Below are 22,883 nucleotides of genomic sequence, written 5' to 3'. Positions count from 1 at the left end.
CGAATGAACTTTTATTTTTGACTCCTTGTTCCGAGCAATTTTCCAGAGACAAAACAAAAACAAAACAATTATTAACAAGGAAAAACCTATTCTGGAAAAATTTCGTTTGCACTGGTTAATTCTGAAAATGTTTTGTTGTAAATTACAATTTTTTTTACAAATTGATCGTAACATTGAGCCACGCAGGTCATGAAATGCAATTATGTAAAACATGCAAACTGATGAAACAATAAATAGTTATTCGACCATATTGTATCGCTTCAATTTGTTGATAATCGATTAATGTCATGCCCAATTGATCCCATGTGAACCGGTTTGTAACGCACGATACGATCGTATAATATTAAACATTTTATTACGACTCGCATGCACTTAATTGTTTTGAGGCAGTTATGGTTTTATCTCGTTAAAATGATGCATTTCAATCAGTACAGACGCGGAACAATATGGCTCATGACAAAAAATTAAGATTGAGCACAAAGTTATCAAGTATATGATGGTGGTGACACGACGGATTAAATATGTAAAACAACGACGCTATGTATGTATGCGGGGATGATCATGCACAATCAGATCAACGGCCTCCTCATCCAAGGATTACCTACATACAACTACATAGTATAAAAAATAGTTACGTATTATAATAAGGTAGGTATTGTAAATGTCTAAAGATACCAAGATCCACATGTCACTTTATAGGCAAAAAAGCAACAAACCTCTTTTTCTGGAAAATTTTTTGCTAGGCAGTTAACTCTAGTTTAGTCTGGTATGTATTTATAGGCGCGTAATGGATGGACAATAAAAAAAAGAAACAATTAATTGTCATGCTTGCATTTTGCTCACGACTGTTGCAGATTGTGTAACTCATACATATATTTAGACACCATACGATGTGTAGTCAATTGGCGGAGTTCGGAATGAACTGGATTCACTTTACGAAGCTATCAAAAAACCAAGTACGTAGATGGGAGACACAAATATTTGCCAACTTTAAAAAAGTTAACAATGCCGACATATTTAGATACAAATACCTGCGTATGTATGAATATGAATCAGACAATGCATGTATCTACGTATGTACATGCACATTTGGTTCATATTTATTAATAAAGTTTAAATCCAGGAAGGTCAGTTACGACGACGGATTTTGTGAAATCCTTCTTTCGTCCTTTGGGAAATCCCGACAATTTTATTATAAAACCCTCGATAGTTTATATCGCGCTGTACAAAGAATTTTATTACCCAGCCAGATAACGTCACACCCTTCTTTAGTCGCCCACTAGTAATTAAGCAGTGTCTGAATATTATTCAATTGGGAAGAACAGGAAGGTTGACATTTTGACATTTCACTTTTAGCTACCTCATTACGTGAACCTTTGACCTCAGCCAATGGCCTAAGCTTAATCATGGCGTCGTGGTCTTTACACGTACCTACTTCTTCCAGAGGATTTTCTAATGACGATGGTATAACCAAAATAAACAAAAATTCACATTGACGCCAATAAGCCTATAGTTCAAACCAATTAAATATACTATGAATGAACACGAGTCTGTCGGCTGATGAAGATTATCCAATGTAAATGCATATATTACACGACTACTTTAAAATAGAACTATTTTCCCATTCACTACCGATTTGATTGGTCTGACTCTAAAATACTCAGTCATCCAAATTATATCATCAATGATTGCACTAGTTGGATCATATTTGGAAAATTATGAAGTCATTCATAATTTCTGCATGCATCACTGCATCGCCAATCTGTTCTGTGCCACGTGCAGATTTATGAAGGTATGGAAAGCTGCACGGTTCAACCCTCCTCATGCACCAATCAAATTGTCCGCAGCACCTAATCCTAATAATAACTTGAGATAAACCTTCTAGATTTATGGCACCCAGACCAATTATTCATCCACCGCATCAATCAAATGGTGGTTCGTGTAAGTCAGGAAAGTGCGAACGTCGTGCGCAACTAGCATATTCATACATTCATGATATGCACTTTGTACGCGGCTGCATCACTGAAGTAATTCTCTATAATTCAATAGGAGGAACAAAGTACATTACGATTACGTAATTCCGATACATAGATATGTACTTACGCTTACTCATTTCATATTCTAGAACATGGGACGTCCAGCCTGGTGCGACTTAAATATAGCTTTCCAGCCTGTGACTACTTCAATGAGATTTAATTAATCTGCAAATTTGGACGAATGAATGATTGGGTGACCGCTAGTAGTGCAGCCTCGAAAGTGTCCGGATATTTCTCATTTAGGAGACGACGCGACATTGAACTTGGAGAGGATGGAAAAACACAGGCACCACCAAAAATTATCTCTAAAACTTTAATACTATTTGGAAACCATACACCTGCAAACTCTGCACAGTGACACAGCCATGCGCTAATTTTAATAATCTCAATTAACAATCAGTGGGTATCTAGCCTCCCGTTTAACATTTTCACAAAATTATATTGTACTCATACTCATGCTCCAGATGCATGAAACTACCAACTCCAGAATTTACAGTGACTATAACTTTAATTTTATGTTTTCTTTACTAAAATGAAACAAACGATTACGCAATCTGTATTATTTTTGTATGAAATTTGTACAAATTGTAGAAGAACGAAGATAAAGAAAACTGGATTTTAATGATGAACTATATGGATTACAAAAGACGCTATATTTTAACGGAAGAGAGGAAGGTGAGTTTGTTTTAAGCTTAATTACCCTTCTTTCAACTGTGATGATAAGCTCCTACCAACAACTGATAATGATGTTGTAGATTAGGACAAAAAATGTCACGTATGCTGTATGAGATCCAAGGAACTGACATGTGTATAATACTTATGCTATGATTCCCGTTTCTAGAAACAATGTCGTGACCAATTAACATTTTTAGGGGGATTGAAAGCATGCAGTTTGTGACGCGTGTAACGTGTCTATAATGGATATAAAATACAGCAGTTTATTTCCTGTGAAATACATACATGACAGCACACGTGTGCTATTTTATAATTGCACTATATCAAACGATCTTATCATTTCATATACTACTGAACTAATCTAGGAGGAAAATAGAGTGATGCCGTAGTGGTAATTATCAGGATGTAATTGAATAGCTTTATCCTGGACGAGTTGTTCCTGGACATAATTTTTCCATTACACAAGTTGCTGCTGGAGCAGATGCACTCGAGTGAATTGACATAAACCATTTGTCCCTCTTTTGGAAACCAGTGTTGCATTGTGGTGGGAGTGCACTTGTCCAGTTCCCCCCGAGGCACAACCCCACCCTTTGTTGCTGAGGGTACCCAACAGGACCGAGTCTCACGACGAAGCGGCTTCCCCCAGCCGTCCACGTGACCCTTGATGAGCAATGCCGTGTCCGGGCTCACGGTTCCGAAACTAAAAAGGCATCCTGAACAGAGAGCAAATTGCACGCATTTAGAATGTGTAGGGATTTATGAAAGGTTTAAGGTTTTTGTAACTCGTGATATCCATACAACATATACCTTGAGCATCGCTTGGGCATTGATCCACAAGATGATCACGTCTATCCTCAAATCCGAAACATTCATCTCCCCAGCAGGCTGACTTGTAACATTGAAGTGCTGGAATTGTAAGTGGTATAACAATTAGTACGTAAATGAAATTTAATAAGATTGCACATCTGGTGTATTATTACCTTCAGCGGAGTTGTAGAATAAGGGCAGAATTATAATTGTAACTAGTAAAACCGCAGATGGCTGAATAAACTTCATATTTTAAATACAATTAATTATGATCAGTTCGAGACGAAAAGCGCAAGAAATATATGATTGTAAAGGTTTGGCACACCCTTACGCATATTTCTGTTAGTAAGTACGATTCATCTCATCTATTCTGTTGCGACATATGTACATATGTATATTTATGGTACATGAATGCATGCTCACCCTAAATTAGGCATAACTAGCCACTTAATTGAATTTAAGTATGGATGAATATCACTGGTAATAAAGTACGGACATCTGTACTCCCCTATGGATTGCAAATGCTAGTGGTGAATGCTATAATTTAATTTTTTTAAGTGTTTGTTATGCATATCATCCAGATTTCAATTGGGAGTAGAATTCCATGCATTCATGCATATATTCATAAATTGACAAGTTACATTATTTAATTATTTAGTAGGTACAAATCAATTAGCTTATTGATACATTTATACATTACAGATTGAATATCTTATATAGCATATACTTACGTATACATACACAATAATATACATGTACATGTATACTATACCAAAAATTAAACTGTTGTGTGCACTGCGGGAATCTTTTTGGTTTCGCCCTTATTTTGACTCGACCCTTTTGTAGAAGAACTGTTAAAAATGTTCCCCCACAATGGAAGTATTGGCTTATTTTCGCTAATTTTAATGGTGCTCATCGCAAGCTGTAAAATTTCCTGATGAACATCTTCTTTATTTCGATTTGTTTCCACAACCTAAAGTTTCACATAAAGTAACGTTAGTTAGACACATTAAAAAATAAGTTTGTTATTTTTCGTAATGAATTAATTACTTACCGTCCAGTAAGAGTCATCCTTGTCTTTCAATTCAAAAAATACTTGTTTGACCTTCTTCTGAAAATCGGTCTGTTCATATCTCTCCCTCCCAAAGTCGCCACGAGCGGCAGCCTCTGTTTCTGATAAATTGAGAAATATGACTTGGTCCGGTTGCAGAAGGCCCACGTCTGGACTCATGCACCAATTCAGATCAAGTGTACCCTATTAACAAATAATTAGGGCATGCAATACGACCATCTCATATCATTATTCAGGTAAGTTTACTACCTTCGCCACTGAGAAAGCTACCCCAGAGAAAGCATATCGATCAAGAACTACTGATTCACCAGCAAGAAGAAGTCTCTGTATCTTTGGTCTAATAATAATAATATTTAGGAATTAATTATTCTGTGAGCTTAAATATTTTTTTATAATAAACCATTCATTTCATTACTTACAAAAGTTCCCATCTATTTGCAGAGAAAAGGAGATGAATTGACTCATCCTTAACTTCCTTTTGACATCTCAGATAAGCATCTAGCATCTTCCCGATCTCGGTAGTTCGATCTGGGCACAAACGAACAGAGCAAATTTAAAGCATTAACTAAATGTAATTATCTAGCGATTGCAAACGAATCACACAAATGTAACACGAATACACATCAGCCGCCATACCATACCTGGAAAATTAATGAGGTGTGCCACCTTTCCGGCCGCATTAAGGGCGTCAATGAGCAGCTTGGAGTGGGTGGACTTGCCCGCCTTGTCGCAACCCTCTAAAACAATTAATGCGCCCCTCTTGGTCACCGAACTGATACTCATTCCGGGCATAGTTATACACGATTTTAAAATAATCACAATTTGTGGTTAAAACTAACGAGGAATTGTTAATTTGCGTTCCACAAATGATCTCGACTACTGTTTACGAAATCTCACAAAGACATTGTGCTGTGCAACCGCTCGGCCGCCTATCGCTTACAAAAATATTAGTGAGGAAAAGTGATACTGATATTCACGAAACAGCCACCAAAACTTGACATTTCCACAATATTTTCGTGTTCAGAAAAATTGTAATCATTTAAATTATTGAGTTCTGGTTAACCTGCAATAAGTTTAATTAGATTAGATTTAGGATTAGTATTACAAAGAATATAGCAGATTGACTATGGCAGACTATCAATTCATTGCGGTGTAGGTTTCTCGTCGGAGACTCCCAGCTGGAGGAACGGTAAAAGTAAGTCCACAAAGTTTATTTTTGTTAATTGTCTGTTTATTAAAGCGTCCTCTCTCCAGGTTAACAGGATGGGTGGCGGAGGCGTCAGTGTGAAGAAACCGGAAGTGAATGAGGGGATATCGGTCGAAATAATTTTGCGCCTCGTCTCCCTCGTCCACATTTGCGTCTGCCCCCTCACAAAGGTCGAAGAAAGTTTCAATCTCCAAGCCATCCACGATATCCTCTTTCACAGGGAAAACCTCCAACTGGTATGATTTAGATTTGGATTGCAGATTAAAACTTTTTACACATTGTATACAATATTTGCTTAATTTGTTGCAGTATGACCATCTCGAATTTCCTGGAGTTGTTCCACGGACGTTTATAGGTCCACTGGTCGTTTCTTTCATTTCTGGGCCTTTTGTGTACTTATCACAGTTCTGGTTCTCCAAATACATTGCGCAAATCATTGGTATTAAAGATACAAAATATTACACTTTTGCAATTTGTGTGAATTGGTATCAATCTTCACAATTATCTATGTATAACTTCTTTTGTAGTACGCATCTGTCTAAGCGAGTTGGTGATTCGTGCATTCCAACCTTATCGGAAAACAATTTCCAACGTGTTTGGGAAATCACTTGGAATTTGGCTGGTGATCGTGACTGCGTCCCAGTTTCATTTCATGTTTTACTTAGGACGACCACTGCCCAACATTTTTGCACTACCGGGAGCCCTTCTCGCATTCCATTATTGGATGGAAGGAAAACATGCAAAATTTATATTTATCTCTGCATTCGACATCATTGTATTTCGGGCCGAGTTGGCAATGTTGTTTGGATTATTGCTGCTTATGGAACTGATTTACAGAAGAATTTCTTTATGGAAGTAAGTATTATGAAATTATTGAATCAACTAGTGCAAAGTTGTTCAAGTTGAGAAGTTTGTACAATTTAATATTTTTCATAGGACCATCAAATACTCTGTGCCCAGTGGATTGTTCTGCATTGCTCTAACGGTAGGAGTCGACTCGATATTTTGGAGGAGACTTTTGTGGCCTGAAGGTCAAGTATTTTGGTTTAACACAGTGTTGAATCAGAGTCATAAGTGGGGTGTAAGTGTCTGATACTTATTAATAAATGTGTGTAGCCTAACTTTGAGAACATCTTCTGATCTATTCGTCGCCTTCATCTAGACTCAACCATTCTTGTGGTACTTTTACTCGGCTCTGCCCCGTGCCATGACAAGCTCTTTGGTCCTCGTACCTCTAGGACTTTGGTGGAATCCAAGAGTCCGCATACTTGTTGCTGCCGCCCTCGGTTTCGTCTTCCTGTTTTCTTTCCTCCCACATAAGGAGCTAAGATTCATCATTTATATTTTTCCACTTTTGAACGTGGCTGCTGCAGCTGCTTGCGATACATTGTGGAAGAATCGTGGCAAAAGTTTTTTTCGGGCATTACTCGCAGTGGGAATAATTTTTATGATTGTGCTGAATGGAGTGCTCTCGACAGGATTTCTAATTGTCTCTAGTAAGAATTACCCAGGAGGAAATGCACTTTTGGCAATGCATCGATTGGAAGATTCCTTTACAAATTTAAACATACACATCGATGTCCATTCTGCACAAACGGGCGTTTCAAGGTGGGTGGTTGAAAATCATTAAATGGCATTTCAAGAATTAGCAAAGATGTAAACTAAATTTTTTCAAAATTAATAATGATGCAGGTTTTTGGAACTGCACAACAATTGGATTTACAACAAGACTGAAGGTCATCCACGTGGAGGAAAGGAGCTTCAAACATTTAGTCATTTGCTAGTAGGAGAAGATACGGTGGAAAATAGACTTGTCTATTTCAAAACGCACGATATTCTGGTTTCTCAGGACGGTTTTGTCGGCATAGATTTTTCTCTTAAACGAGTTCCTCCAGTGCACATCAAGTCCGAACCGATGGTTCTAGTGTTAAGAAGGAAGGGATTTTCCGGACACCATAAAAGTCCTGATGGAACCGTGATACTGTAGTATATAATTATAGTTTACACGAATTAGATAATTTGTGACTTAAATGTTAAATATGCAATTTTTCTGCCAAGTTTATTTTGTTATACTTATTTTATTCTATTGTTGAAGGTTATCCTCCACAATTTAGTTTATACAGATTAATTGCAATGCATGTGATATTGATTGACTACATGATTTACTGTTATTGTGAATTTAGTTACTAATTAAGTTGTCCAAATGTTAAGAATAAAAGCTCGATGTCCAACTCCAAAAACTCGACTTCATCAAATAAATTTTCTACAGTACACACTTACTCAAATTTTTGGATTAAAGCCATCCATTAAACGATGAAATCGATCACTGGGGTTATTTCTCTGCTTTTCGTGGTAAATTATTTATCTTGTTTTTTAGGAAATGCTATTTATCTACTGACGAATATTGTACATTTTTCTAGATATTCACAAGTCCAGTTACAGCTTGGCCAAAAAGAATCATGGAAGCCGACAATGGTCCCATAAAAATTGCACTTGCAGTTCGGAAATTTATTTCTATATACTTTTATCTTGCTCGCAATCTTACCATCAATTTCAAGATGACCCTAATTTGTATTCAATATTTTCTAGAAACGTGCCAGCGTTGGGTCGTCACCGCTGGACGTTAACAACGAGATTGGAGGAACATTAGGGACGTTATCTGCTTTAGTAGGTACGCTGGGTCATTCCAGTTCTGGACTTGTTATGGGACTTGCTGGTGTCTCCATTACAGATTGTGCTGGACAAGTCAAGGTATTCATACATAGTTTCATATCAAATGATGTGTAAAACTTACACACACAAAGTGAACACCTACAAATTATGGTTTATACAGGACAAGAATTTGGACAAACTTCCATGTGATGAATTTCTGGATGCTTTATCAGAATGCGACTCTATGGCCAATGTAAAACCTTTTTTGCAGGAAGCAAAAAAGAACTACAACAAAAAACCCAATAAAAAGGCTCCTTGTTTCAAGAATAAGTCTCGGTCTAAGAAACACTGATAATCAGTGATCACCAACCATAAGCAACTGGACTTCCACGGACCCATACCAGCAAACGTTACATATTTTTATTTAAGTCTTTTACTAACAAATAATGTAAAATAAACCTTGCACTTGATAAAAATTCGTAGTGAATCTAGTGAAGAATTAATTGCATAGCCTGAATTTACTTGCACACGTCAACAAACCTGGGAAAAACTATCTAGGCATTTCTCTCAAGATGAAGTTGTCGAAAAACTCATGGACCTCTCAGACTCATGTTTCATCTTATACAACTTTTTTTAATTTGATCTCTCATCATCTCTTAACTTGAGTCTTTTTTCATTTACAGAAAATAAAACCACAACTTGTTTGTCTTTTGATATGATTTAACAGGGTCATAAAATCATGTACATTATTATACTCACTTAGCATCCATTGTCTATTTCCACCCTTTTATGGCATCTTTGTCGGGTTTTCTTAACGCCATATTAGGAACCTTCTAATGCAATCTTTATTCCCTTAATAATTGAATTGTAAATCATTCTGATATTCAACAAACACAAGTACTTATCCTTAGTATATAATACTTTCTGTACACATTCCTTGCCAATTTTACCTGTAAATCTGCTTTAAAGTTAAGTAGAATTGAACAAAGCAGGTATTACTTGCGCAATTATTATTCTTCAATTTTTCAAACTGGATTCAACTTCCCTTCTCAGCCTTGTCAGTCATTTTTTTGTATTTTTTTCCTCGTTCAATTATTGCTTTAACACCTCCAATTACAAAATTATCGCCATCATCTCCAGCAGCATGCAGTTTAGTTCGGCTCTTGTACATATATACATACACATGCTGTAATAAAATACATGCTGGCTTGGTAAGAATTCCTTTGTAGTTGATATTGGTAAGTCACACCAAAAAAACTAAAGAAAAGGAAGTGCCCATCATTATCATGCTCGCTTTTAGGGAGGTGAAGACAACCGAGAAATCATCAGACCGCAGGAAGTCCTTTGGGCTAAATTACAACCTCCTCCTCTTCTCTGAATGAGATGACACTGCACAATTATTTCAATTAGAGCACATACTACAGCTAAAATTCAGGATATTTCAAAATTTTTCCCCAATTGTATTTACAACCTTTTGAGTAGAATGGTTTTCATTCAACCAAGTACCATTATTTTATTGTTGTCCTCTTTGTTACTAATTGCGATGCATGGGATAAAGAATCCCTATTGTTATCTTTGCCCAATTTGTTTATGAGAAATGTTTGCGTGTATATGATAATGATATCCAATCTTTCCCAGATCTGAGAGAGCAAGAACAACAATTGCACTTGTGCTGTGTGTCTGTGGAGTTGGCTGATGACAGGCATAATGACATATTACATATTGTTGTGAAATATAATGTGTAGCAGTAAACTAATTGTGGTCAATAAAGGTAAGCAGACAGGTAGGTAAGGTTGGTTGGTTTGGTGGGTGTAGTTGACAGGCAGGAGGAGCAATTACTTGAGTTAGGGGCAATTAGGGGCATGCGATCCTATGTATAAGCATTAGGCAGGCGAATAACGAATACATAATAATGTTACCCGCACAATAATGTGGTACCCTCATTATAACCAGCCGGTGATCCAATTGACTCCAATTAGCATCAAAAGACAATGAAACACTCAATAATTTAAAAGTAAAGTAAAAGTCACATCTCTCTCTTGTGTACCATGTTCTCTGAAACTCGCTTCGCGTGCTGACTGGTCAACGAGTATGGGAGCAAATGTCAGAACATGTCATCGGTCCTGACCAGCAAAAAGTTGGGATCACGAAATACAAATACAGGAAATTGTGTGCAGAGTATTTATTTATATGTATGTGCATATGTACACACATGTTGCAGACCTTACCTTGCCACACATGCCGAGAATGACAGAAAATAGAGTAATTGAAAGTAATGATGGAAATGATGATGATATGGTCCACACACATAAATAACACATTATCTAGAAAACCATCACCTGGGATTGAATTATAGTGGTCAACTTTCCAACGATAGGTATTATGGGTAGGCATGTATGAGGTAGTGGTGAATGATACATACCACACATCGTTATACCGTATGTTGTTGCCAATTAGTTTTTCTTCAGAAAGCAAATAAATATATATAACAAACGATGCTCAGAAAATATTTCTCTACATATTTGTTAATCGTTTTTCAAAATGATGTTCATTATTTTTTCGACCTCCGGATGAGGTAATCCAGATCTTGTTAGATGTCTTATCAGAAGAATAACAACCCTTCTCACAAATTGTTGTAAATCACGAGATGGAAAAACGTTAAGCAGCAGCTTCTTGAAAATGCAATAAATGAACACATATCTTAAGCATGCTACTTTCTCCATTGCAAAATTATCATTATTTTAGCTTGGAAAATGAAGAGTAAAATTGCAATTTAATTTAATTTTTGTACCTTCTTGTACACACATACATTTTACGTGCTTATTATTTACAAACTAATTCCAAGTATGCATCGAGATATTTGACCACCAATATCAAGATCAGTCGGTGGAATTTTGTGGTGAGTGGGTGTGCCCAGTAAATTCCTTTCTTAACCACATTCCTCATTAAATTCCATAGTGTCAGTCCCAACGCCTATCGACCCTCCCATCACTCTCCTAATTTATGAACAGACTCGAGAGACTGTTTGGAGCTTGTAATGAAAATGAAAATTGCACCTTTGCTCCTTCTGCCTTCTCCACCCATCCATCCAATAATACTCGAAAACCAAGCGTCCTTAGAGCTAATTACAGAGATTGACCACTTGGTCAGAATCACAGTCTCCCTTCTTCCCTCCCTCTCACTTAGAGGTGAAATGGATTACAAAACGAAAAATCCATCCAATCCAAAATCCATTTGGATTTATCCAATCCATCCAATCCATTTTTAGTTTTGTCCTAAAAAAATCCATCCAATCCATAATCCATTTGGATTTATCCAATCCATCCAATCCATTCGAAATTTTGTAAAAAAAATATCCAATCCAATCCATAACTTTCAAACCATTAAAAATCCAATCCAATTCAAACCAAAAACAAAAAATCTATATTATCCAGCACTAGTTTTAAGTTAAGCCAATAGAATCCAGTGTAAAAACATGGATATAATATTTACAAAATCAGCAAAACTATATTTAAAAAAATACTACCATGATATACACATGCACCTATTGTTAAATTTCGTTATATTTTTAATATAACAGAACTAGTTTATACGACCGCCAATCGACAGGCAAAAACTAGATGCCAACATTAGTGAATTTGGCTCTCCTTTCAAATGCCAATATGTTACCGACCAAACCAGCAATACACCCGCCTGCTTTAAGTTAAAAATATACGTAGATAAATACACAGATTTTAGAATATTTAGAATGACATAATGTCCTGGTTATGATTTCTATACAGAAAGGCGCGGTGAAAATTCATAATTTTTCCACAACCGAAAATCCATCCAATCCAATCCAGATTTCCGATTATCCAATCCAATCCATAATTTTTCCAGAACCAAAAATCCATCCAATCCAATCCAGATATCTGATTATCCAATCCAATCCATATCGATGGATTGGATTGGATTCCAAATGGATTGGATAAAATGGATATCCATTTCACCTCTACTCTCACTCTCTCATTTCTCTTATTTTTACCAGAAAAATTCCACACATTTTCTTCCACCTTTCCTACACAATTAACTGGGAAAACCCTTAATTGCTTTCAGTCACTAATACATCGATTCATTTTCGGACCGTATCATTACACTTAACAACTCCAGCTTAATCAGTTTTCAACAAGTATATACATATATATGTAGGTACATGAAGTTTACTATTTTTTGTTTCTGGGAATCACCACAATTTCCTTCTGCATCTTTTTCATTTCACGTTACCCATTACACTGGGGCATGATTCGTATGGATTTGTGTAGGTGAAAACCGTGAGAGATGACAGGTGTGGTTGGTGGAATAGTGTCGTGTCCGGGTGGTGGTAGTGATGGTGGTGGGAGTGAAACTCAATAAAATTGGGTTGGATTGGCTTAAACGAGACAAGCCAATGACGACGATGAGAAGAGGAAATCGGATTTTCCCCTGCAATTTCCGTCCACCATGCAACACGCAACGACAGACGTTTTATTCCATTTCCTTTTTGTGGGTCCCATGTACTAAATATATTGCTCGTGGGATATTGCGCATCGTTCGTATAAAAAATAATATCCATGTTTGTAATTTCATTTTAGTAGATGAGGATTTGAAAAATTAAAATGCTTGGAATTCCATAAACTCCACCTGTCCATCAAACCATTTTCTTTAGAGTTCTTTACAAAATGAAAAGAAAAGCGCACCTGAGCCCGGCTTGGCTGTCACTCATCTCGGAATTGGTAGTTATACATACACTATAGTGACTGGATTTCTTTTTATATATTTCCTTGTAGCAGGTACATACGTAGTATCGCTTCCACAATCATCTCTCTCTTTCTCTCTGGCGTAAAGTTATGCAAAGTAATAGGAGTGTCGTCATTGTTTTTTTTCCTGATATGAGTTTTAAAATCTTTTGCCGTAGAGTAAAAAGCACTTTCATCTTTGCAGTAATTTTAAGGCGATGGTAATAAAGGACCCCGGTCATGTATAGCTGTCAGTCATCGTTGCAGCAGGATGAATTCCGTGGATAGATAAAGATGCTACTGTTGAATTTGGAGATGAATTGTCAATTGTTCAGAAAAAATAGGAAGAGAAGAACACGCGTCAATCACACTTCATTTTTGATACAGTCAATACAGTAGAGTACAATGGAAAAAGAATACAATCTTTGTCGATTTTTTTAGAGAGGTTCATCGGCTCCGTAAAATAACATGTAGATAAAGAGTACTGTAATAAAAATTCGTATTTTTACTCTACCACCGAATGTATTGAAGTCGATGGATATCGAGTGAATCAATATAGCACGGACATCCGTACATATAGTTACGAAACTGTATGTACATATCATTTAAAGCAAATTTCAAAGTATCAATTCCATTTTAAAAACCTTGAGGAATGTTTGGCATTAAAGTTTCAGAGTCTGAATGCAGTGCATCACATAACGAAATCAAATTATTTGTGGTGGTTAGTGTTTGGCGATGGTTTGTCGGATTTTGAGCCACTTTTGAAGTGCACTTGAAAAATAAGATCACTCAAATCTCTCCCCCCCCCCCCCAAAAAAAAAAACTAGATATTGTGCCACCCCGGTTATGCAGTCGTTCGTTTGGCTTGGTTTGGTGTCGGCTTCGTCGTTTTCCAAGTGTCTCTTCAAGTGCACTCATTCATCCTCTGGCTGGTATGGTGGTTGGCAGATATTCTACATGGTGATGGTGGTGTAATAATAAGGAGGAGGGGATGTCATATCAGTTATCAAGCTGGTGTTGGGATAGAGGAAATATTAGTTGATGAGATGAGATCCCCACTTGTGCTTGGACACTTCACTTTCCTCCACTTGAAGCAACCCTGGTGGATTCGTGGATGCACAACACATAGCAAAATCTTTCCCTTCAGTCAAACTTTTATTCCATGTCCTCTAAAAACGCGCAATGCTAGTCATTCAGTCCAGATATTGAAGCCATCCATCCATCCATCAATTTTATTGCATTACATCACATCAAATTATTACGAAACTTCCTTCCATTACTCGCCCCAGAGGATGCACCACCAGTTTCAATTTCTCTACTAAATAATGTCCTACATATGTATGGGCTATACAGTTATTGATTATGTTGTCCATGTTGTAGCACTACTTGGCAAAATTCTCGGTAAGACCACTTCTGTAAAATTCCACTCTGAGGGTGTTCTTTTAATATCCAATAAAGTAATTGGCACTCGAATCATTCGACCCACCACAACGACACAAGAGAATTATTTATCTAGAAAAAATTCTGCAAGAGACATTTTCAAGATGAAATTAAGTGGAAGGATAGAGTCCTGCTGGCTGTTACTGTTTAATAAGTAAGTGGCATCCTAAACTTGATGGCTATGATTACTTCTGACACCTCACAAATTGGGAGAGAGAAGAAGAACGACGACACTTGAAAAAAATGGGAGCATGGATTAAGTCGGAATGGAAGAAATAAGTTACCCAATGTCTGACTGACTTGACGTTTCCGTAATGAAGGGATTAATGGTGAAATAAAAAAAGAGAGTTTCCAGATTTTTAAAATTTATCAGACCAATTCTTTCATCGCACTCAAGTTGAATGAATAGAGAGGGGTGATTGGATAGCCAGTTTATGCACGCATAGTATAAGCCTGCTAATGATGATGACAAAAAAGTTTTAATTCTTGCAGGGATTAGTCCTCTTATCTGTTTTTAAGCCCCTATGATTTCTTTCAATTGGTTCATGACAAGGGCACACTTTATACATTTGCATCTAATACATACATCTATTGCGATTCTCATTGCAGTGAGTAAATTTCCCATTTTTTAACAAAAGTAAGAAAAAAATAGTATCCCTGTGCTTGGAATTTAATGGGATTTTTGGGATATGAGAAAAAGTGGAGAAAGTTGAGAAGAGAAAATTGGAGTTTTCTTCTCTTCTTGGCTGGCTGCCTGTCACATAGGATCTGATTGCATCTGATTTATGGAACCACTCCTGCTCTCCTCAGTCCTATGCTGCTGTCTCTCCACTTTTCTTCCCTACGTATGCCATACAACAGATTCAGCACGAAACCGACATTGCACATAAGAAGCAATAAGCAGGCAGACCAAAATGCCGACGACAACACTGAGGATTAACTTTCACCAAAGCAACTACACATCCATCCACGTACTATAAACTGTAACGCACTTATGAAATATCTCCACGCCACGCCTCTGAACACTTATGTTGTACACACACGATGAAATAATTTTCAAAATAATTTTCAAAAAGTAGTTTTTTCTCATTCATGATTTTTATTCTTATCGATTCAATTCTTTTGTGATGATGACCACGAACAAACTTTTGAGTAATTAAATCGAGTTAATTACTTGTTTTTACTGTTGCAGCTTAACACTTTTCTTAAACCTAACGGAAGTCTCTATTTGAAAATGTTTTAGTTCAAGTTAATAATCAACTTTTAAAATACTTGAGTGTATTACACTTAATAAGGTAACTTATTAAATATAGCTGAAATGCTATAATTTAACTTAGGAATAGTTTCGATTGCCTCTCTTCATCTCCCTGTCCATTCTTTACGTACTGTACAATTACGTGTTAACTACAACTAATATATCTCTATATATCCTTATGTAGCATAGTATCATGTAATATACCTAACTGATTATGAATTGATAATTAATTACCCTACCTAGTTTTTAGTATAACATATATAAACTGTCCACTATACAATTATACAAGATAACAATTAATTAATTAATTATCGCACCGCATTTTAACAAAAATCATTACAATTAACACAATAAACAACCATATTAAACATAATATTTTAACTATTTTTCGAGTCCATTCTTTAATAAAATTAATTTGACACAAATGATTTAACGTTGCAGTTTTATTGTAAATGCGAGGAAATTATATTGAAAACAAATTTACGTATTTCATTTTTAAACGGGTTTCTCGGCTGCTGCATGTACATGTATTTATTTGGCTAGTTGTATCATGTCCTTTCAAATTAATATTTGCAAAATACCCTGTCAGCAAGAAATGAAAATAAAATTTTGAAATATGCATAATAATCTTGCCAAAAGGCAGAAATTGAAGAAAAAACAAATATTAAGCAGATTTTTAAAGTCCTAAGATAGATTCGTCATATTATGTACTTCGTCATCCTTCTCCTCTTCCTCCTCCCAGGATGCCATTCGTATATCTTCATGTCACAGAAAGGTTTCAGATTGGAGTTTTGTTATTTTTTTTTATTACGTATAGCTTCACAAGTCACTTGGTTAAGTTTTTTTTAGCTCAGAAGAATTGTAGTATAATATTTTTTATTAGAAACTGCACTTGCAAAAATTCCGAATGAAAAAAGTTTTTTAAATGTTTTTTTTACAAACTTTTGTAAAGAATGTTAAGAAAAGCACAAGCTGATTATTATATTGGATTGGAGGAGTATATAGGTGTGTGTAATTCCCTTATTTTATATTTTAAAAGTTTTGTATCTAAAAACTAAATGTCGTGTCGTCTTCGTCTTCTTATCAATCTTGGGGTGATTTTCATCCAAAAAGAAACAAAAACAAAAACTTGCAAATTTCTTGGTGGATGATCATGATTGTTTTGGAGAAATTTGACACAGTTGAGATAATCAAACAGTGGACGTTGGTTTGGGTAGTGTATTGGTGTTGGGATAGTTGATGGTGGTAAGTCAATTTCCTGCAAAAAAAATAAGAAAAAATGTGAAAAATGTCTCAACAAGAAGTAAGGAGAAAAGAGAAAAGAAGAAGAGGGGTTAAAGAGTGCGGACTTATTTTATTCCATTTTTACTAGGAATAAAACTAGCTTTTGATGGTTGCCCAATGGTGTGAGCGAAGTGGCCGTAAAAAGTTTTATGTCCCACAAAAACTGGAACAATTCACTCTCCCAGATTTTACTTTTACTTTTATTTTATGTACAATAGTACAACATCAAAGCAAGTTTCACTAACGTCATCATCATTTGGAATCAACGCACATCATTTCCAGCAATAATAGAGCGAGTTCATGAGTGGACATGAAAAACACTATGGCACATAAAATTTTTATGAACACATTTACAATTAGTGTAATACGCTGTCTGTTGAGATTGGAATTATTTCTTAATTTTTCTGCAATTTTTCACCAAGTATATAAATATATTTAGAAAATTTCGTGTTTCAGTTTTTTCTTGATACATACATCTTATTTTACAATGTGAAATTTTTGATATGATTTATTCTCATTTTAAATTAAAGTCTGGTGTACGAACGGAAATGAAGTTTGGGGAAAAACAAAAGATAAGATAGCACTCTCTCTCTCTGGCAGAGAATGAGAGAATAATGAGACTGAGGGACATCACTCTTGTTTGATTCTTCTTGGTCTTATTTATGGCCAACCAACATTTTCCATTAAAAGGTTCCATTATCACAAAAATGGGGGATAGGACCGGCGAGAGAGTGAAAGAACCAAGGAAGGAAAAAGAAAAGAAGCCCGGGTTCGGTTGTTGGATGGGTGACGATGACATTGAGATTGAACGAAGCGAGTCTTATTATTTCTTCCATATACATGCATTCCCTTTGGTCTCTTTTCCAACAACTCATTATTTCACTGGAACGAATCATGGTTGGGTGGGGAGAGTTCAGAAAGTTGAGAAAAGGAAACGAAAAAGAACATGGGACAATTATTGTTTCAAGTTTTGTTCCTGCACACACCATAGACTTTCGTCTTTCTCCATTGTGCATGCTCCTCGAGCATACTTGCTTCAAAGTAATAATGAGAAAGTGTTAATTTCGAGCGATAGGATCGCAGCCCCATCCATCACTTTGCTAGAGCAATTTCCTATTAAATATTTTCCAGGGGAAAGAAAGACGGGGTGGAAAGATCTACAATTTTTAAACAAAAAAGAAAAGAAAAAATAAAACTTACGTCAGAGTGGTTCAGCCGCCGCGGTCGAAGCGATATCTTTCTCGCCTTCCGCCTCCATTAATGGTTAGAGGTGACCATAATACTGCAGAGTAATGCACATAATGTAAACCTCAACTAATGCTGTTCATCCATTTAAGATTAGAAATCCTGTACCTGAGGTGGGTAGTGGTATGCGTCGTTGTGGAAGGGGGCGTCTGGCGGCCTGTGCATTTGTTGACCGTCCATCATGTAGCCCATTCCCGTCTCGGGTCCATATGCCCCACCTGGACCACCCCCAGGGAACACTATTAGTTAAACAATTGGTGAATATTGCAGCTTTGGGGGGATTGATTCTTATTCTTAAACATGAACCAATAACTAATAAGTTGAGAGAGAGACAATTTATCTGTATAAAAGAATTTCATCTTAATATATTGTCTCTCTCTTAAAACAACAGCTAAATACATGCACCTCGGAACACCTGTCTCGGTCATCTCCCACGTACGTACATACGTACGTGTATAAGTATATAGATTTCTGAACGAACGGAAATACATAAACTTTTGTCATTATCACAAATCCCGTCTCCTTATCGCCTTTTATTTATTAGCGTTGGTTTGCTGACCAGTTGACTACCAGAGTGACCAGTTTGAGCCAGCCAGTTTAACAAGCCATAAATACTGGATTGAAGTAGGGGTGCAGCTTGGAGCAATTTGCTCTAATTAGTATCATTCCCATTCCAAGAAACAGAGACAGGCATCCTATTAAATTAATCCCGTCTTATTTACGACCGAGATAGGTGCATGGGTGGACGAGGAGGCGAACCAAGAAACAACGAGGAAGGAAAATAAAGTAGACTGAGAGAGAGAGAGAGTTGTTTGAATTGTCAGAGTCGTCGACGTAGCCAATGTAGACGTGGCGTGGTGCAACAGCAGCAGCAGCTTGTGCTAATGTGCAATTACAGTGACAATGAGGATTATTGGTGTGGGAGCACGTGTGAATGATGATGAAAGCAGAAAGGGCCAAAGGTCCCGACCTGACCTCATCTCATCAATCTGCCACGGACAAATGCTGCGCTCTCATCATAATCATCCAACTTCTCTCAATTTACTTTCTTTCCCAAAAACGTAAGGGGACCACTGCAGACTCCAGACTACGTAATATTTACTATTCCTACGTAAAAGATGTCTGGGTCGCAGAAAAATTTTCAGACAAAATTATTGCCAACTCACCACTCGCTCCAGCTCTGTTTGACTGATCAATGAGAGGTTGGACTGTTGAAATTAAAAAAAAATATTTAGAATATGATTTCCTCATACAATTTTTTTATAAGAGATGAAACTAATTTATTTGAACACTAGACCATTGATTACCCACCTATGCGGCGACGAGCGTTGATAAACCTGCAACAAAGAAGAGGACAATGTGTTTTGTTCCGATAAGAGAAAGAGTTATCCTATTCAGATAAGGATTAAATATTGCGTCGACTAATTACTCCCACATACACTCACATATTTATGAGGGCTTAACACACAGTCATTAGTCCTTGGTGACAATGAGAGGGATTAGAATGGTGGTGGGGAATACCCTTGTGGATTGGATGTACATATAGTCAAGGATGGATGGATGGAGAAAGCAGCTCTACGCTGTGTACGTACAACGATTCCCGTCGTCTAAAAGCTAAGGAAGGAAGTAGTGGACTTGTACAGGAAGGATTTATGGCTCATAACTCCACCATACATACAACGCAACAAACAACAAAACACACTAGAACTACTCTCTCCTAATTCTTTAGGATCTTGTGCCACTGCCACCACCACACCATTATCATCATCCTGGTTGAAGGGAGCTATCTCGATCCCTTCCTTGATCCTTGCAAAATAATACGACACGATAGAAACATTCATGCGGATGGATGGATGGCTTGGTTGGTTGGAAAGCTGCTGGGATGTGCATCCAGGGATTTGATTGCTCATTCGTTGTCCTGCGACTCTTTCTTCTGCATTATTATCATCAGTGTAGTGGTGCTACTATCACTGCGTAGATCCTACCCACAGAGTACCCCTAGCTGGATATAGTTGTAATGCATTTTAGGGGCATATGAATGACTTTGTCGGGGCGGATTGGCTTTACATAAGTGCACCGAGGAGTGAAATGAAGATATTGATTTAGCAATTAAGGATAATGTATGCGCGTGTGATCAAAACTACCAGGACTACGAGCACTATATGACCAAAGTACCACCCACCCACCCACCATCAACATCACCCTTCTCCTCACTCATCCGACCAAGAAATAATACATCCATTTTCATTCCTACGCCTTGTCCCATCAAAATTTTGCATCATTTTCAAGAACAAGAAATTCAGTCCCTCGATGATGCTGCTTCCATTTTGTCAAACTATCTGTATTTCAGGGACTGGATTAAGATTAAAGTATGAGGAGTGGAGAAAGTACACGCTTTCTCAGTCTCCCCTTTTGGAATGACATGACAGCTCTCATTTTTCACGGCTGTTCCCTCGTGACCCAACAAGGGATGAACAAATTCACCAGATTTATTGCTGACACTGCTCTCCTGCTTCCTTCCATTGTCCACCCAGCAGAAAACAGAAATGATGATACAAACTGGTGAAACTGGTGAAAGACATGAAATGTGTAGCAATAAAACCCTAAAACTTTTTTGTGGAGAAAGTAAAGAATGGCAGACACATCATTTTGTACATATTTAGAATGAGTATCATGGATTCCGTCCAAAGTTTAATTGAGGAATAACAATTGTAATGTAATCCTACAGTAAATCCAATTAGACCCGATTTCCACCCATTCATCTACATACATATTACGTACATACATACGTATGCATCTAAATATACGTAGTTAGTATACGTATCTGTACGTGTGTGCAGCAGCCATTTAGTAATTGAATAAGCACGTTTGAATCACATTACATCACAATCACATCAGTTGTTGTATGCACCAACATTCGTCTTTGTTCAGATAATTACATGAAAGCAAACAAACCTTGGATAAAGTGAAATGAAATAAAGGATGGGAGGCAGCGTGATGCAGCTGCAATATGCAACGAGAAGACCACGAATAATGACTTGGAAGGACGCAGCAGGACATTTTTAATTGAGTGAAAGCCATCCCATGATTATATTCAAAGCCCTACATTTACATTTTACATCGCTGGAATTTAAATGTAAATAAGCAAACAGAGATATTTTAGAAATCCGCACAAAGTTCTCGCCTAAGTCCTTCCTCGATACGATACGATTCTACACTGTTCCCTTCTCCATTAGTTTAGCGAACCAGGAGACGATCACCGACAATGACACAATGGTCTGGATGAGAAATATGTGTAAGAAGACCTTGCTATTTCTTGTCGCTCTACTGATCCCGGTTTTCGGTTCGTTCGTTTCGTTTCCCCAAGTTTAAAACCTTCCCTCTCTCTCTCTGATTGTGATGGATGGTTCCGGATATTGTCCTACAATTCCCTTTTGTTAGGGTTCAATTTCACTTCCAAATTTACATTCCAACTTTGCATCACAATGTGTATTGTTGTGCGTAGTCTAGCTAGTGTTAGTTTAAAGTTTCTTGGAAAAAATTACGTACAGTGTAAAGAAGTGTGTACAATATTCATGCACTTGCAGTGTCAAAATAAGAATTGAGACCGGGCAGATTATTACTATTATTATTTCCATCATCCCATCCTGATATCATCACCACCCACTGACAGTTCCCTGCTGTCTTGCAGAATGAAAATGATTTCTTGATGAAAGGATGCCGCAATTTGGCCATTGGACACGCAAGTAAGGAAACCAATCGTTAAAAATGATATTAACAAAAAGATGGAGCCGACAACTCCCTATGCTCGCAGTTAACCAATTTGGCAGGGATGGTAGCAAAAGAAAGAAGGGAGCCCCCCATGGGTGCGACCAGTGAGAAGACAACTCTATCAGATGGACGATCACACCGGTGTCACTTACAAATTATTTGCTCCCACGCCACTAGGAGACCAGAAGACCACTGTCATAGGCTACATAGGACGGTCAGCATTGTGGCAGCAATGTGGGTGTGTTTTTGTACACGTAAGATAAAAAAAGAAAGAAGAATGTGTATTGGAAAAAATTCGGAGATAAAAATGGGAATTTCTCTCCCAGTCAGATGACTCGGATGGATTCATGATTGTTGCCGTTGGTTGGTCTGAATATTTAGCTGTCAGCCCACATCACAACACGGGTGGAAATGGATGAGAAAGCAACAATAAATAAATAACGGGTAACAACCAAATCCCATTTCTTTTGAATACATTTTCCACTTTACGAAAAACACCCCTCGAAACTGTTCTGAAGCTCTGCGTCTACATGTTTATCCACAATACGTACGTATACCATACCTACTTTTGTGTCATATCGACATTACTATGCAAAGTGGAACGGCATTCCCTATTGATTTTTTATAGCAAAGATTTGTGGTTTTTTATACGCGTTCTTACGATATGTGTGTATAGGAAATTGTT

At 37.1% G+C, this 22,883-nt stretch overlaps 5 protein-coding genes and 1 long non-coding RNA gene across 12 annotated transcripts in view; 3 read left to right on the top strand and 3 right to left on the bottom strand.

Moving 5' to 3' along the window:
- The first annotated feature begins 1,250 nt into the window (after positions 1 to 1,250).
- LOC110842966 lies at positions 1,251 to 3,780 on the top strand. 2 transcript variants are annotated; one of them, XR_004833957.1, is made up of 2 exons: positions 1,251 to 2,027; positions 2,126 to 3,780. It is a non-coding gene; the product is annotated as an uncharacterized LOC110842966 (long non-coding RNA). The 2 variants fall into 2 exon arrangements; XR_004833956.1 differs by having other exon boundaries at positions 1,251 to 2,059.
- Positions 2,950 to 4,004, bottom strand: LOC110842963. Its single transcript, XM_022088853.2, has 3 exons — positions 3,692 to 4,004; positions 3,519 to 3,617; positions 2,950 to 3,424 (listed from the first exon to the last, which is right to left on the bottom strand). Exons 1-3 carry the CDS (start codon positions 3,765 to 3,767, stop codon positions 3,060 to 3,062), a joined length of 540 nt encoding a protein of 179 aa, XP_021944545.1. The 5' UTR covers positions 3,768 to 4,004; the 3' UTR covers positions 2,950 to 3,059.
- Positions 4,005 to 4,147: 143 nt separating this feature from the next.
- LOC110842962 (thymidylate kinase) lies at positions 4,148 to 5,501 on the bottom strand. The gene is made up of 5 exons (XM_022088852.2): positions 5,232 to 5,501; positions 5,010 to 5,118; positions 4,840 to 4,927; positions 4,573 to 4,773; positions 4,148 to 4,491 (listed from the first exon to the last, which is right to left on the bottom strand). Exons 1-5 carry the CDS (start codon positions 5,380 to 5,382, stop codon positions 4,297 to 4,299), a joined length of 744 nt encoding a protein of 247 aa, XP_021944544.1. The 5' UTR covers positions 5,383 to 5,501; the 3' UTR covers positions 4,148 to 4,296.
- A 1-nt stretch (position 5,502) lies between these two features.
- On the top strand, positions 5,503 to 8,037 carry LOC110842961 (probable Dol-P-Man:Man(7)GlcNAc(2)-PP-Dol alpha-1,6-mannosyltransferase). The gene is made up of 7 exons (XM_022088851.2): positions 5,503 to 5,785; positions 5,845 to 6,033; positions 6,107 to 6,236; positions 6,325 to 6,652; positions 6,734 to 6,878; positions 6,960 to 7,405; positions 7,490 to 8,037. The coding sequence occupies exons 2-7, from the start codon at positions 5,854 to 5,856 to the stop codon at positions 7,782 to 7,784; spliced, it is 1,524 nt and encodes a 507-aa protein (XP_021944543.1). The 5' UTR covers positions 5,503 to 5,785; positions 5,845 to 5,853; the 3' UTR covers positions 7,785 to 8,037.
- LOC110842965 lies at positions 8,009 to 8,945 on the top strand. Its single transcript, XM_022088854.2, has 4 exons — positions 8,009 to 8,149; positions 8,218 to 8,295; positions 8,387 to 8,548; positions 8,631 to 8,945. The coding sequence occupies exons 1-4, from the start codon at positions 8,111 to 8,113 to the stop codon at positions 8,799 to 8,801; spliced, it is 450 nt and encodes a 149-aa protein (XP_021944546.1). The 5' UTR covers positions 8,009 to 8,110; the 3' UTR covers positions 8,802 to 8,945.
- Positions 8,946 to 15,719: 6,774 nt separating this feature from the next.
- LOC110842775 (homeobox protein homothorax) overlaps positions 15,720 to 22,883 on the bottom strand; it is a 60,449-nt gene continuing 53,285 nt past the window's right edge. For 5 of the 6 annotated variants that reach the window (XM_035847233.1, XM_035847234.1, XM_035847235.1 and 2 more), the window contains 5 exons: positions 19,739 to 19,764; positions 19,594 to 19,635; positions 18,536 to 18,666; positions 18,383 to 18,464; positions 15,720 to 17,156 (listed from right to left, as the gene is read on the bottom strand). In XM_035847233.1, the coding sequence (XP_035703126.1) occupies positions 18,447 to 18,464; positions 18,536 to 18,666; positions 19,594 to 19,635; positions 19,739 to 19,764 (217 nt within the window). In that variant the 3' untranslated portion in view covers positions 15,720 to 17,156; positions 18,383 to 18,446. The remainder of the gene's footprint in view (positions 17,157 to 18,382; positions 18,465 to 18,535; positions 18,667 to 19,593; positions 19,636 to 19,738; positions 19,765 to 22,883) is intronic. The other variant, XM_035847232.1, reaches the window with a different exon arrangement.

Source organism: Folsomia candida, unplaced genomic scaffold (assembly GCF_002217175.1).
Source record: "Folsomia candida strain VU population unplaced genomic scaffold, ASM221717v1 Fcan01_Sc002, whole genome shotgun sequence".
In the NCBI taxonomy this organism is placed as follows: Eukaryota; Metazoa; Arthropoda; class Collembola; order Entomobryomorpha; family Isotomidae; genus Folsomia; species Folsomia candida.
Note: the sequence above shows the minus strand (reverse complement) of the source record. Positions and strands in the feature narration are given on the sequence as shown.

Bases quoted from the DNA above. Each gene is read 5' to 3' on its own strand.
- LOC110842963 (XM_022088853.2), bottom strand. From the start codon at position 3,767: ATGAAGTTTATTCAGCCATCTGCGGTTTTACTAGTTACAATTATAATT. The intron at 3,618-3,691 runs GTAATAATACAC...TTACAATTCCAG, and splicing joins ATTCTACAACTCCGCTGAAG to CACTTCAATGTTACAAGTCA. The intron at 3,425-3,518 runs GTATATGTTGTA...CTCTCTGTTCAG, and splicing joins ATGCCCAAGCGATGCTCAAG to GATGCCTTTTTAGTTTCGGA.
- LOC110842962 (XM_022088852.2), bottom strand. From the start codon at position 5,382: ATGCCCGGAATGAGTATCAGTTCGGTGACCAAGAGGGGCGCATTAATT. The intron at 4,774-4,839 runs GTAGTAAACTTA...ATTTGTTAATAG, and splicing joins TAGCTTTCTCAGTGGCGAAG to GGTACACTTGATCTGAATTG. The intron at 4,492-4,572 runs GTAAGTAATTAA...GTGAAACTTTAG, and splicing joins AGGATGACTCTTACTGGACG to GTTGTGGAAACAAATCGAAA.
- LOC110842961 (XM_022088851.2), top strand. From the start codon at position 5,854: ATGGGTGGCGGAGGCGTCAGTGTGAAGAAACCGGAAGTGAATGAGGGG. The intron at 6,237-6,324 runs GTATTAAAGATA...CTTCTTTTGTAG, and splicing joins ATACATTGCGCAAATCATTG to TACGCATCTGTCTAAGCGAG. The intron at 7,406-7,489 runs GTGGGTGGTTGA...ATAATGATGCAG, and splicing joins GCACAAACGGGCGTTTCAAG to GTTTTTGGAACTGCACAACA.
- LOC110842965 (XM_022088854.2), top strand. From the start codon at position 8,111: ATGAAATCGATCACTGGGGTTATTTCTCTGCTTTTCGTG. The intron at 8,150-8,217 runs GTAAATTATTTA...ACATTTTTCTAG, and splicing joins TTATTTCTCTGCTTTTCGTG to ATATTCACAAGTCCAGTTAC. The intron at 8,549-8,630 runs GTATTCATACAT...TGGTTTATACAG, and splicing joins ATTGTGCTGGACAAGTCAAG to GACAAGAATTTGGACAAACT.